Source organism: Homarus americanus, unplaced genomic scaffold (assembly GCF_018991925.1).
Source record: "Homarus americanus isolate GMGI-L3 unplaced genomic scaffold, GMGI_Hamer_2.0 scaffold11022, whole genome shotgun sequence".
NCBI classification, from domain to species: Eukaryota; Metazoa; Arthropoda; class Malacostraca; order Decapoda; family Nephropidae; genus Homarus; species Homarus americanus.
In genome coordinates, this window is record NW_024737068.1 from 15,926,853 (window position 1) to 15,939,395 (window position 12,543).

General features: G+C 40.3%; 1 protein-coding gene across 2 annotated transcripts; it reads right to left on the bottom strand.

The window, feature by feature from the left end:
• Positions 1-4,370: 4,370 nt before the first annotated feature.
• On the bottom strand, positions 4,371-12,522 carry LOC121873017 (pollen-specific leucine-rich repeat extensin-like protein 2). 2 transcript variants are annotated; one of them, XM_042376275.1, is made up of 3 exons: positions 11,568-12,522; positions 8,678-8,730; positions 4,371-5,726 (listed from the first exon to the last, which is right to left on the bottom strand). In XM_042376275.1, the coding sequence occupies exons 1-2, from the start codon at positions 12,507-12,509 to the stop codon at positions 8,692-8,694; spliced, it is 981 nt and encodes a 326-aa protein (XP_042232209.1). In that variant the 5' UTR covers positions 12,510-12,522; the 3' UTR covers positions 4,371-5,726; positions 8,678-8,691. The 2 variants fall into 2 exon arrangements, with proteins under 2 accessions (XP_042232209.1, XP_042232208.1); XM_042376274.1 differs by lacking the exon at positions 8,678-8,730.
• Positions 12,523-12,543: the final 21 nt, after the last annotated feature.

Here is a 12,543-nt window from a genome sequence, read left to right on the forward strand (position 1 = left end):
ATTTAAAATTTCATTCACCCCGACTTCACCTACTTATGATTGGTTATTGTTTTCCTTTCTCTATATACGACTTGTAATACATGACCCGTCGACGTCACCACCTGGTGCTGGAGAGGGTCCAGGAGTATCAAAAAGAGGGGGGGGGGCAAGAAAATGTGTGCAGTACAGCCAGCCTGTAGTGTGTTGTATGGGGCCAGTTGGCAAATTTCTCTTTGTGTTTAGGCTATTTTCTATTTGTCAGGCTCATGTAGGAGATCTCGCACTAAGGATGGAGGTGACAAGGAAACTCACAATGGCGTATATATATATATATATATATATATATATATATATATATATATATATATATATATATATATATATATATATATATACAAATAAATCACTGTAGGTGCAGTGATCTAGGTATATGCTATATACCAAAAGGAAAGAAGAAAACACGAATATAACTTCGTATATATATATTTATATATATATATATATATATTGTATGTACAATGCAGTGTTAGGGAGTTGCTGTGTGGTGAGAATCTTGTTGAGAGAAGGTCTTTTCTGTTTGAGAGCGTTGAATAGAATAGCCTTCACGAATCGAATCGTCAAGCAGTGTGTAGTGATTAATGGCATGAAATCATCATCCGTTACACAGTGGCGTAGCTAGAGTGTGTGTGCCGCCCGGGGCGGCCCTTGAGTTTGCCCCCCGTGCCCCCACAAAAATACATATTGCACAGTGACTCACTCATATATATATATATATATATATATATATATATATATATATATATATATATATATATATATATATGTATATATATATATATTAAATAGTTTGCGTACCATTATAATATTACTGTACTTTCACATACTCAAATATAGTATGCTTTAAATACACACCAAACATACTTAAACTTTATAAGTTTCCTGAATCCTCAACAGGTTACAGGTTGTGTGTGTGGCGGGGGGCGCATAGCAAGGGTGTAGCTCATGACGTGGCCGTGATGATGTGGGTCAGGTGTTAGGTCAGACACGACAAGGATTAACTTGCCGCCGATACAAAGGGATGGATTAACGTCTCCAGTAGCTGCAGATATGGGTGATGAGCAGACCCAAAAGTGCCGCCCCCAAAGTGCCGCCCGGGGCCCCCCCCTAGCTACGCTAGTGCATCCGTACCTGTTACAAGCGGGTTACCACAGGGCAGTGTGTTGGGCCCGCTGTTGTTTGTTTGTTTCATAAATGACATGCCTGACGTTGTACACTCCTCCATACAAATGTTTGCCGATGACGCCAAGTTATTTCGGGAAATCAAGAACCAAGCAGACTGTGAAGCGCTGCAGAAGGACCTCTGTGGGCTCTAAGAATGGTCGAAGAAATGGCTGCTGAGATTCAATGTCACGAAGTGTAAGAGGATGTACCTGGGCCGCACCAACAGGATGAAGAAACTGCACTATTTGAGACTGAATGTGAGAAGGACCTAGTGTCATGATCGTGATGACGGCTAACCTAAAAACCTTAAGGATTCATATTACGCTCAAACGTCCACAAAACCTTCTGAGTCCCCCAGTGGAAACGTCCCCGTTTTCTCTGTTTCCTTGATGACGTCATCGATAGGCCGTCTTTGTCTAAAGGGAACTTTGAATATAATCCGCGGATTTCGTAGCAAGACGCTGTATGTAAGGCCCTGTTGCCATCCAACCCGTTGTAATCAATTTAATTTTGCTTCTGATAGCTCACGCAGAGCATTGTTAGTGAAGATAATAGTAGGGAATGAAGCTGAGTTCATAGTCTCAGTTTCAACGTCAGAGTGTACAGTAAATTAATTCATCGAAATAGAAGTGGACTCCCTGACCTATTTTGAGTGAAGGTGCCGCGGGCATTTCAACCGTTAGTAAGTGCTCGCCCCTTCACCCATACAGGTCCCTAACGCAGCCTAGGCCGTGTCTGTAGCGTGGATGTTGTATCCACTATGTCTGGGGAGATGTCCGAGGTCCAGAAGGATCAGTTACCTTCGTGAAACCCGACCGTCAGACACTTCAGACTACCTATGGGCCCCATAGCTGGCTCGTCTGACCCTAACGCTCGGCCTGCGAGGTGACCCCGGATCACCAATCACACACCACTACCAGCCCCCATCATTGGTGGCTGAGTGTCTAACTCAGTAGGGCTATTTGTGTGGTGGAGTTATTCCACTGGGATCTTCAGAGTTCGTTGGAAAATACCCCATGGTGGCTGGGCCCCATGGCGGGAGCTTGAGTATCACTCCTGACGACTGAGTGTTGTAGTGGCAGTTGCCCCTGGTCTTAATGGTGCTAAGTTACTGTAAGAGTTTGTGTTATTGAGTATGTCCACCCAGTAGTGGTGTGAGTATGTTGAGCCTGAGGGCATAGTACCAGGTTTCGTCTGTTGGTATATATATTCTTTCCCCTACCTCCATATTAATGTTTAAATAAATTTTGTATTGGTATATTGTGTCTATTATTTACCTACAGTATCTACCGTTATTTCTTCCCTATTACTTGATACTATCATTACATATACCCACGAGCCTCCTCTCGTCACGCTACCAATGGTTGTAAGTATTAAAGTAAAGAAAAATGTTATAAGAGGCACGGCCCTTATACTAGGTGTGTATGTTGATAATGAGCTGAGGTTCTCGGGCCATTGCGAGAAGAAGGTAAATCAGGCCAATAAATTATTGAGTCTTACAAGAAGGTCGTTCATATAACTAGATGGTCCGTCCCTTGTAATGATTTTCAAGAGTGAAGTGCTTCCCCATCTGGAGTACTGTCACCCCGTCTGGTCCCCGAGATATGCTAGGGACTGTCAGTTGGTTGAAAATGCTCAAAGGAGGGCCACCAGACTGGTGCCTGCACTTCGGCACTTCAGCTACCGTGAGAGATTGGAGCGCCTGAACTTGCCTAGCTTATGCTACAGACGGGCAAGGGGTGACCTAGTTGAGGTGTATAAGCATCTCAGGGGGCACTGCTCAGTTGAGTGTCCTTACTTGGAGCTGGCGGACGCTCGCCCCACAAGGGGTCACAGCTCAAGATTGAAGAAGCCGCAAGTCCAGAAAACTGTGAGGGCAAACTTTTTCGGAGTGAGGGTTGTAAACTCTTGGAACAATCTACCAGAGAGTGTTGTGACGGCACCGAGTGTGAGCTCTTTCAAGACAAGACTTGACCAACACTGGAGCGGGTTTAGGTACATTCAGGAGCCGGTGCATGCCCAGTACTTGCCAAGAGCGCGTGACAGAGACGTGACCGATCGCCAGGGCGGCGAGCGAGCCGATCTCTTGGTGAATAGGATAAATGAAAAGGAAAAGTAATCAGAGGCGTGACCGATCGCCCAAGCGGCTAACGAGCCGATCAGTGGCGAAGAGGATAAAAGCAAAAGTAAAGTATATTACGTTCAATAGGCCCCAAAACATATAGCTCTGCCTTTCTTTGAGTCCCCCTGTCTGAGGAGTTCGTTTTCTCATCGCTTCAGGGAGCCTGAGTTCTCCGTTTTCTCTCAATCTTAGATTGCACCCGAGACTTCATTATTCCTTAGTAATGACAGAATTTGAAATTGCAAACTGTGGACAGTTGTAAGGGGGTCCAAAGGCCACACCTGAAGGGCCTCTCAAACCTTAAGACAACCACTGACACCGTACTTACCAGAAAAAAAATAGATTATGTTTGTCACTGCCCAGGGCCGGATTCAGGAGTGGGCAAAGTGGGCAGCTGCCCAGGGGCCTCTACAATCTGGGGGCCTCCACATATAACAATATTTTATTTATTTGTTTATTCATTTGGATTATTTTTATTTTCATTCTGTAAAATTCATGTTTATCTATTCCATCACGTAAAACTATGTTCAGCAAGAAGCGAGATAGAAATTAGGCTAGCTACTCCTTGAAATTCATGAATACCTGGTTTTTCTATGAACCGTATATTTTTAATGAATGCTATTGTTTGTGTTGCTAATAATATATTTATAATTCCACAAACATATATTGATTAAAAATGAACTACATGGAAACATGAAATTGAGATTAAAAAAAACAAATAATATTTTTTTCATTATCACTTCCATTACGAATGCCATCAGGGCGCTGTGTTCTAATGTCCTCAATATAACTGCATATGGCTTCAAAATTCTCCAAAGAAGTGCTCAAATTTCAAAATTTTCCCGGGTGGCTTACAGCGTCCCCCGGGAACTCCCAGATGTTTAGGCTCGCTTCACTCGCCACCCCACCCTCTTGGGTAGTTATAATGAAGGGGGCCTCCACAAAGAGGCTGCCCATGGGCCTCCACAGGTCTAAATACGGCACTGTCACTGCCATTGGTAAAAACAAATATTTAAGAATATTGTGAGGAAGTTGGAAGGAAAGTTAGTTGCCAAGGATTGAGGGATTTATTTGACATGGGTTCAATATCACTTGGAACTTGAGAAATTACACATACTGTATTTGACCACTGTAACCATCAAAAACCGAGTTGTCATATCAATCAAATATATTTCAACCAGTCAAAAGAGCTACCACAGCTGGAACGTTATGCCTCTGATTATTTAACAGACAGCCTAGCCTGCCTAACAGTTACGCGTTACTCCTGATCGTGGCACATACAGTAAATTGTCACAGCTGTTTGTTACTCACACACTCGATGTCTTCTGTGACTCAACACTCGCACCAACCCAACCTATATAAACCGACCTGGACGAGGATTATCCTTTAAGAATCACAGACTTCACAATGACACTACTGCAGTATAATACAGCGGATGAAAGCGTTTAGTGGGGGACAATTTAAAGCAAATATCTAACTGGATCTTTTGTAAGCGTCGTTACCGTGCAATAACAGTTTGGATAAACTACTAGCAATGATTTGTTTTCAATAAAAATACCTCTTTTAAAAAATACTGGAAATGTATTTCCTTTGGATGTTTCGGTAATGTACCACGCTGAACAGAAGGAACACTGGTATGAATTGTGTTGATCTAGACTCTCTTGTCTGCAATGTCAATTGTCTCACAATCAATAGTAAGGAATCATAAATATATATAATTATATATTACAAAAATGATACATATGACAAAAAGCATTCACAATTAAAATGAGGTGGTTTTAACGTATACCATAGTCACAAATAAAAATAATCTTGGACTGTAAAATGGTAATTCGTAAAAGTTTTTAATTTCAAATCTAGTATATCCATTACCACAAATCCCGTTTACAGACAGCGACAATATATAATGCAAACGATAACCAGCAAGGAATCGCGGCAAGAAACTCTTTCCTGGGTCAAAAATACAGAAACCAGAACCAGATTTTGTCCAACACAGATTAGTACCTTACCAAATAGTACAACAAATAATAATTTTGTTTCATTTTTTTTCTGCATCGTCGTCTGTGCGACAGTTGACGTACACACAATCACAAAAGAGGAATGGCCACGACCGCCGTGCCTTCAAACTTTTTTGTTTACACTCTACAGGTTTTGGTGGCGTCGTCAAGGAGGAACTCGTAGTCCCTGATGTGGTGCTGAAGGAGGAGGTGGAAGAGGGGGGCCTTGCTGCTGCTCCTGTCTTAAAGGGTGGCCGAGTTCCCTCTATCAGGGCCACATTTTTGGGTGGTCTTGGTGGAGGTGGTGGGTGACTCCTGCGTCGACGGGGTGGCTTAGGTGGTCCAAATACTGCCTCTATGTTCCTCTGCCTTGTCCAATTGGTTCTGCCTATTACCATTGCCAGCGGCTGTCGGGATAACAAATTAACAATTGCGTAAACGTGTTTGTAAATATGACGATAGATAGAAAATTAGATTACAGTTATCAGTAAATAAATCTATGTACTATACATTGTGCATAGTTGTCGGATGTAGAAGCTCTGCTGATTAACCTCATCCGCTTTACATAAATATTAAATGAGCAAGTATGTCAATTAATACTAAATATGCACACCGAGGACCTCGTAGTACTATGTGCTCATCACATTATGAACATTAACTGATAACCAAAGAAGTGGCAATCACAGTAATGTGATTATTCAAAATAAAGTGTTAATCTAAACTAGAAGGCTACAAAACAAATCTAATATATATCAGACAACATGCAAGTAGCTGTCACCTGTACTTCAGTTAACCTACAAATACTACAAGACAATATCGGTCACACAGATCAAGCATTTTACTGTATTATGAAATGCACAGAAGAAGGTAGATATGTTATTGTACACATATAAATACATATAATGATAGTTAGAAGGTACATAAATAAAACATAGTGTCTGATTTAGTATTTCCCTGGTCATTAAGCTTGCAGGGCAGTCTTGAATGATGATGGGAAAATCTGGCCGACCAAAAGAACTGTACCTGACCTCATGTTTTTAAGATCACCCTGTATATTTAAGCCTCTCTCTGTCCATGTAGTCCAGTTGCCTCTGAAGATGTCTTGAATAAAGACGAAAGCTAAGGTGCTCCGTTGTTTCCATTTTCCCGTGTGATTTTATCAAGATTTATCTTATCCACGTTTTCATTGTGGATTTACATGAAATATATATATATATATATATATATATATATATATATATATATATATATATATATATATATATATATATATATATATATATATATATATATATATATACATATATATATATATATATATATATATATATATATATATATATATATATATATATATATGTGTGTGTGTGTGTGTGTGTGTGTGTGTGTGTACAAATCACTGTAGGTGCGCGTGATCCAGGTATATGCTGATAACCACAAGGAAAAGAAAAACACGAAGTTCCCAAGCGCTTATATATATATATATATATATATATATATATATATATATATATATATATATATATATATATATATATATATATATATATATATATATATATACTAGCAGAATCGTGCTCATCCGCTAGGCCACGGTAGGACGCCACCCTCCGGGAGGCTCCACATTGTCTCACTGTTCAGTCCCCAAAACTTCTTCTTCCATCAATAGTTCATTAACGGTGTATGAAAGTTCCACTACAACGATACAGCAAAGTATATTTTTTTAGCATTAAACTGTTATTAATTTATTGTCTAATCATCACTAAATATAACACCACCCATCATCACTACATATAACATCATCCATCATCACCACATATAACATCATCCATCATCACTACATATAACACCATTCATCATCACTACATATAACACCATCCATCATCACTACATATAACACCACCCATCATCACTACATATAACACCATTCATCATCACTACATATAACACCACCCATCATCACTACATATAACACCATCCATCATCACTACATATAACACCACCCATCATCACTACATAAAACATCATTCATCATCACCACTACATATAACACCACCCATCATCACTACATAAAACATCATTCATCATCACCACTACATATAACACCACCCATCATCACTATAGATCGGTAAAGTAGGTTCCGAGATTCTCGTGTTGCCGCCTGTACCTGTGTTCTTGTGAGGGTGTGTGTTACAGCCTTCCTCGCCGTCATATGTTAACATCGCTGGAGGTTGAACACTTACAAATTTTTTTTCCATGACCTAGGATGAAAGGGAACATGTCACCTCTCAACACCGTGTGACTTCAAATACACCGACCACGTACAGTACAAAGTATGTAAAAAATTCGGAGAGAACGAAATGGATTTTTTTTTTATACGGGATTAGCCCACCTGAGCACAGGTCACTGACCCTCATCGTGGCCTGGGAGGCAAAAGTGTAATAATAATAATAATAATAATAATAATAATAATAATAATAATAATAATAATAATAATAATAATAATAATAATAATAATAATAATAATAATAATAATAATAATAATAATAATAATAATAATAATAATAATAATAATAATAATAATAGTAATAATAATAATAATAATAATAATAATAATAATAATAATAATAAAATAATAATAATAATAATAATAATAATAATAATAATAATAATAGAGATCAATAGTGAGAAACAATATATGTATGTTGTGTTGTTAAAGTAAGAGAAACAATTGAGACCCTGCAATTGTGTGTAAATGAGGCAGAAAGTCAGATCATCAACCTGGGACTTGGTCACATATGGCAGCAGGGTCTACCATAGACAACACAGTGTCTTCACAGCGGTAGTACCTCCCTGTTTGGTAGATAATGTAAACATTCTCAACCACACCAGCAAGAGCAAAAATGACACAGAATATAAACGATGATAGTAAGAGCAATATATGTTGAGAAACAGATGAGAAACTTAAAACAAAATGTTTCATATTTAGTGGCCAGAGTTGAGAAACATATTGGGGAACGAAACAAAACAAACATGCCAAGTAATATAACTAAAGGAGAGAGTGTGTGTGTGTGTGTGTGTGTGTGTGTGTGTGTGTGTGTGTGTGTGTGTGTGTGTGTGTGTAAAGTGAGATAGGCTATAAGATAAATAAGCACGCAAAACACGGGAAACAAATGCAAACCAAGCAAACACAAGCAACAAAAACTTGCAAACAATTCAAGAGGCGGAGGAAATAAATGAAGTTATAGTTAGTGAAAGTAAAAAAAAAAATAGATAATGGGAATGCAAAAGAGTTAATACCGAATGGAGGGAGGAAGAGGGAGGAGGAGGGGGGGGAGTGGGGCAAGCAGGAACTTACGCTGTATGGGAGAATCAGAGAAGGGTGCAAGAGGGTTTGGCCGACACAGATGTCTGTGGAGAGAGAAACAAACATCATGCAGGAGCGTTGAATGAGAAGCGAGGCGGCTCCAGCATAGACTGTTGTGTGACCTAGTGTGACATAATGGTTGTGTGACCTAGTGTGACATAATGGTTGTGTGACCTAGTGTGACATAATGGTTGTGTGACCTAGTGTGACATAATGGTTGTGTGACCTAGTGTGACATAATGGTTGTGTGACCTAGTGTGACATAATGGTTGTGTGACCTAGTGTGACATAATGGTTGTGTGACCTAGTGTGACATAATGGTTGTGTGACCTAGTGTGACATAATGGTTGTGTGACCTAGTGTGACATAATGGTTGTGTGACCTAGTGTGACATAATGGTTGTGTGACCTAGTGTGACATAATGGTTGTGTGACCTAGTGTGACATAATGGTTGTGTGACCTAGTGTGACATAATGGTTGTGTGACTATGGCGATTGAGCTTCAACCTTTGTGAGACAATATGAGTTGCAGTATGAGATTGCATTATTGCAGTGATTGTAACGGAATATATTAGTGTTTGTGTTGTGAGTGTATGGTGTACACAGCTTGTGGTGCAGACTGAGCTTGTAATAAGTGTTTGCTGCACAGTGTAGCTCATGTTATAGTTTGCCGGTACAGTGGTGATGACGTAGGCATATATACATAAAAGTAGTCATGTTGGGAGTTAATATCAGAAAGTTTTATGAGATGTGATTGTTTCTAGCCTCCATCCACCACCATCGTGGACATGGTAAAACTAAAAATGGTCCTTGAAGGGGAGCGTCTGAGACAAGAGTTGCTAACACCAATAGTTCGTGGATAACCTTCAGACACAACACCTTCTGGGCTTATCACCCGGACCGTCGATAATCCTTAATGATCTTTTGGTACATTCTTCTATTTGTTTTACATTTGTCTTTTTCAGTTTTCTTTTTTCTTTACACACACACACACATTTATATATATATATATATATATATATATATATATATATATATATATATATATATATATATATATATATATATATATATATATATATATATATATATATATATATATATATACAGTATATAACGAAGACGGGGTGTAGTTCGCCTCAGTTTCTAGATTTTGACGTAGTTTTTTCCTCACTAGAATAAGGAAAATGAACTGGTTAAAATGGGTCATTGTTTTACACAGGTGATAGAAAGTGCCAGTGAGCCAGTATTGACTACATAATAGCCTCAGTGGACCGTTGGTGGACTCCGTTATATCGGTCAGAACTCTGAATGGCCAGCCTCACCTCTGCGGCCCCAGCCACCAGAGGGGTGACGCTGCTGATAAAAGCACAACACCAAACTTGAAAATACCGAGTGTTGATGACGGTACTGTGCCAGCTGTATCCTGATGCAGTAGATGAGTGAATCTGTATTCTGCTATGACACACTGAGCTGCTTCCTGTTATGTGTTGTTTCGTCACGTGACTACTGTATCTCCGGGTTGTCTTATTTTACCCCAGACTTTTTTTGTAAATCTGGTTGAGAAGTGAATTTTGATACAAACTGGTGTGATAACACACTTATGTCGGTGGTGGAGTTGAATCTAGGTTATCAAGTCATTATGGAGGACCGGAGCGGCAGCCACGATTTAGCAAGGCAGATGTGGTCTGTTTTAGTTTTGCCAGAATATCGTTTTCTAATTCTGTGTGAAAAAAAAAATAAGTTTGGCCAAAAATTTAATATTCACATTGTAATCCTGGTGATGGTGGTGAGAGCTACTTGTTATTTACTCTCAGTTTGTTTTATTCATTTATGGATCTCTACCAAAACATTAAATTTTCCAACATGAATTAGCAGTTCAGACCTAAAATTAGGGAAAGATCCTGCCTCATCGGGACCTGACAGTCAAAGTTAATATGCTAGGATAAATCCCGGCTATCAGAAATTAACAATCGCACCAGAGTGCTATGGTGACCCTGGCTGAGAGAAGTTTTCTCGCCTTCACCTACCTTAGCTTGAACCATATTGCTGCCCTCGACCCACTACCTCCCCCGACCTACGCCCTCTCCCTTCTGACTCCCCATCGCCTCCGGCTGGTTCACCCCACTGTGTTTCCGGCTTGGGTTTGTCACCCACTCCTCACTAGTCACTAAAGCAGCGATAATCAATTCTTCGTTATCTTTGCTGTCTAAGTGCTAGGATGGAGGATACGTCACCTGAGAAAGTTACGCTTGAGAGCCGGGGTGGACTCTATCTTATCAGGAACTAATATTCATATCAGTGAGGTGAGATGATCGCTGACTCACCAGGGATAGCAGTGTCTAGCATCCTCCAAAGTAAAGAAAAAATATGCCTCACCATACAGTAACTTCCACAACTAGATTACACTGCCCTGCCAAGAACCATCGATTATATTATATTTGGGAGTTAGATTGGACCGCGTCTCACTAGGAACTAACAGCCAAGGATTAGGGCTGGGGTGATTATTATTTATAAAAAATAAAAAAAAGTGTACTAAATGGCAGAAAATAATGAAACAGCAAAACATAGCTGAACGCAGTTATAAATGGAGACTAAATGTTGGAAGTACTTGGTGATAAAACCACAATTTTCTCCAAATTTATGAAACAAATACGAAGATTTGTCTTGAAATAAGTCTGGAGAATGAGGAACTGTGTACCAAGACAAAAACAAAATAAAAAAATGGGGTCGAAATCTCTTCGACCTTCAAGGAAATAACACACAAAAGCAAATCCAAAACTCACAAACACTTTCAATGGATGATCAAGAAGGGTGACTTAAATCTGTACTTAGAAGCAAAACAACTAATGTTATATTGCACACTCAACTCTAATACTTACCCCGCCATTAGACCCAAACGCCACAGACGTCTCCTTCACCACCTCCGGGATCTCGTATCTTTCTTCAACTTCAGTTGTCTTTGAGGTTTTAACTTCTTCCCCGGGAACTTCAGGAACCTCGTATCTGTCAGCCTCTGAAGGTGCGGTGTAAGGCTCAGGAGTCTTGTCCTTGACCTGCGTCGTTGTGGGTGTCTGTTTGGGAGGAGGAGGTCTTGGCGGAGGGGCGATGGATGTATCCGGGATTTCATATCTCTCGTCTGACACCGAGCTCTGAACTGAATGTTTTCCTGAAACTTGTTCATGAGTGTCCGATACTGAGGTTTCTGACGGTGCTGGTGTTACTGCCTGCAGTGATGGCTTGGGTGGCAATGATGGCGGCGACTGTGAGGTTTCTGGAGAGATGGGTGGTTGTACATCTGTTGATGTCGGTGAATGTGTGGTCGATGAAGCCACTGATGATATTAACTGAGTAGGTTCTGTTGTTGACATTGTGGTGGCAAGTTGTGACGTTTTCGGTGGTATCGGTGGCGCTTTGTCTTTGTCATCTTCAGCACTTTCAATTTTACTTGTGTCAACATCTTGAGTAGATTTCATGTCGGATGGGGAAGTAGAGGCAAGAGGAGCGCCTGTCATGATTTGGGGCTGTGGGGAGGCGCGGGGAGTGTCAGAAGGGGAAGTATGAGGAGTCTTAGGTGGGGAGGTGTGGGGAGTTTCTGGTGGGGACTCTGGTGGGGGACCAGGCGGTGGAGGAGGAGGACAATCAGGAGGTAGATCGGAATCATCTATGAAGGGAACATTACGCGTTCCTCTGAGCAGTAGGGTTGACTGTCTAATAATCGTTGGGGACAGGGGAGGTATGGTAGCTACTTCGGATTTCCCGTGTTGCTGAGAAGATTGTGCACACTGTTTGGCCTTTGCGTATTTAATTTCATTAGCGTCCATGTAAGGGATGTCATCCAAGTTTTCAATTTTCCCA

Bases quoted from the DNA above. Each gene is read 5' to 3' on its own strand.
- LOC121873017 (XM_042376274.1), bottom strand. From the start codon at position 12,509: ATGGACGCTAATGAAATTAAATACGCAAAGGCCAAACAGTGTGCACAA. The intron at 5,727-11,567 runs GTAAGTATTAGA...TTATCCCGACAG, and splicing joins CGTTTGGGTCTAATGGCGGG to CCGCTGGCAATGGTAATAGG.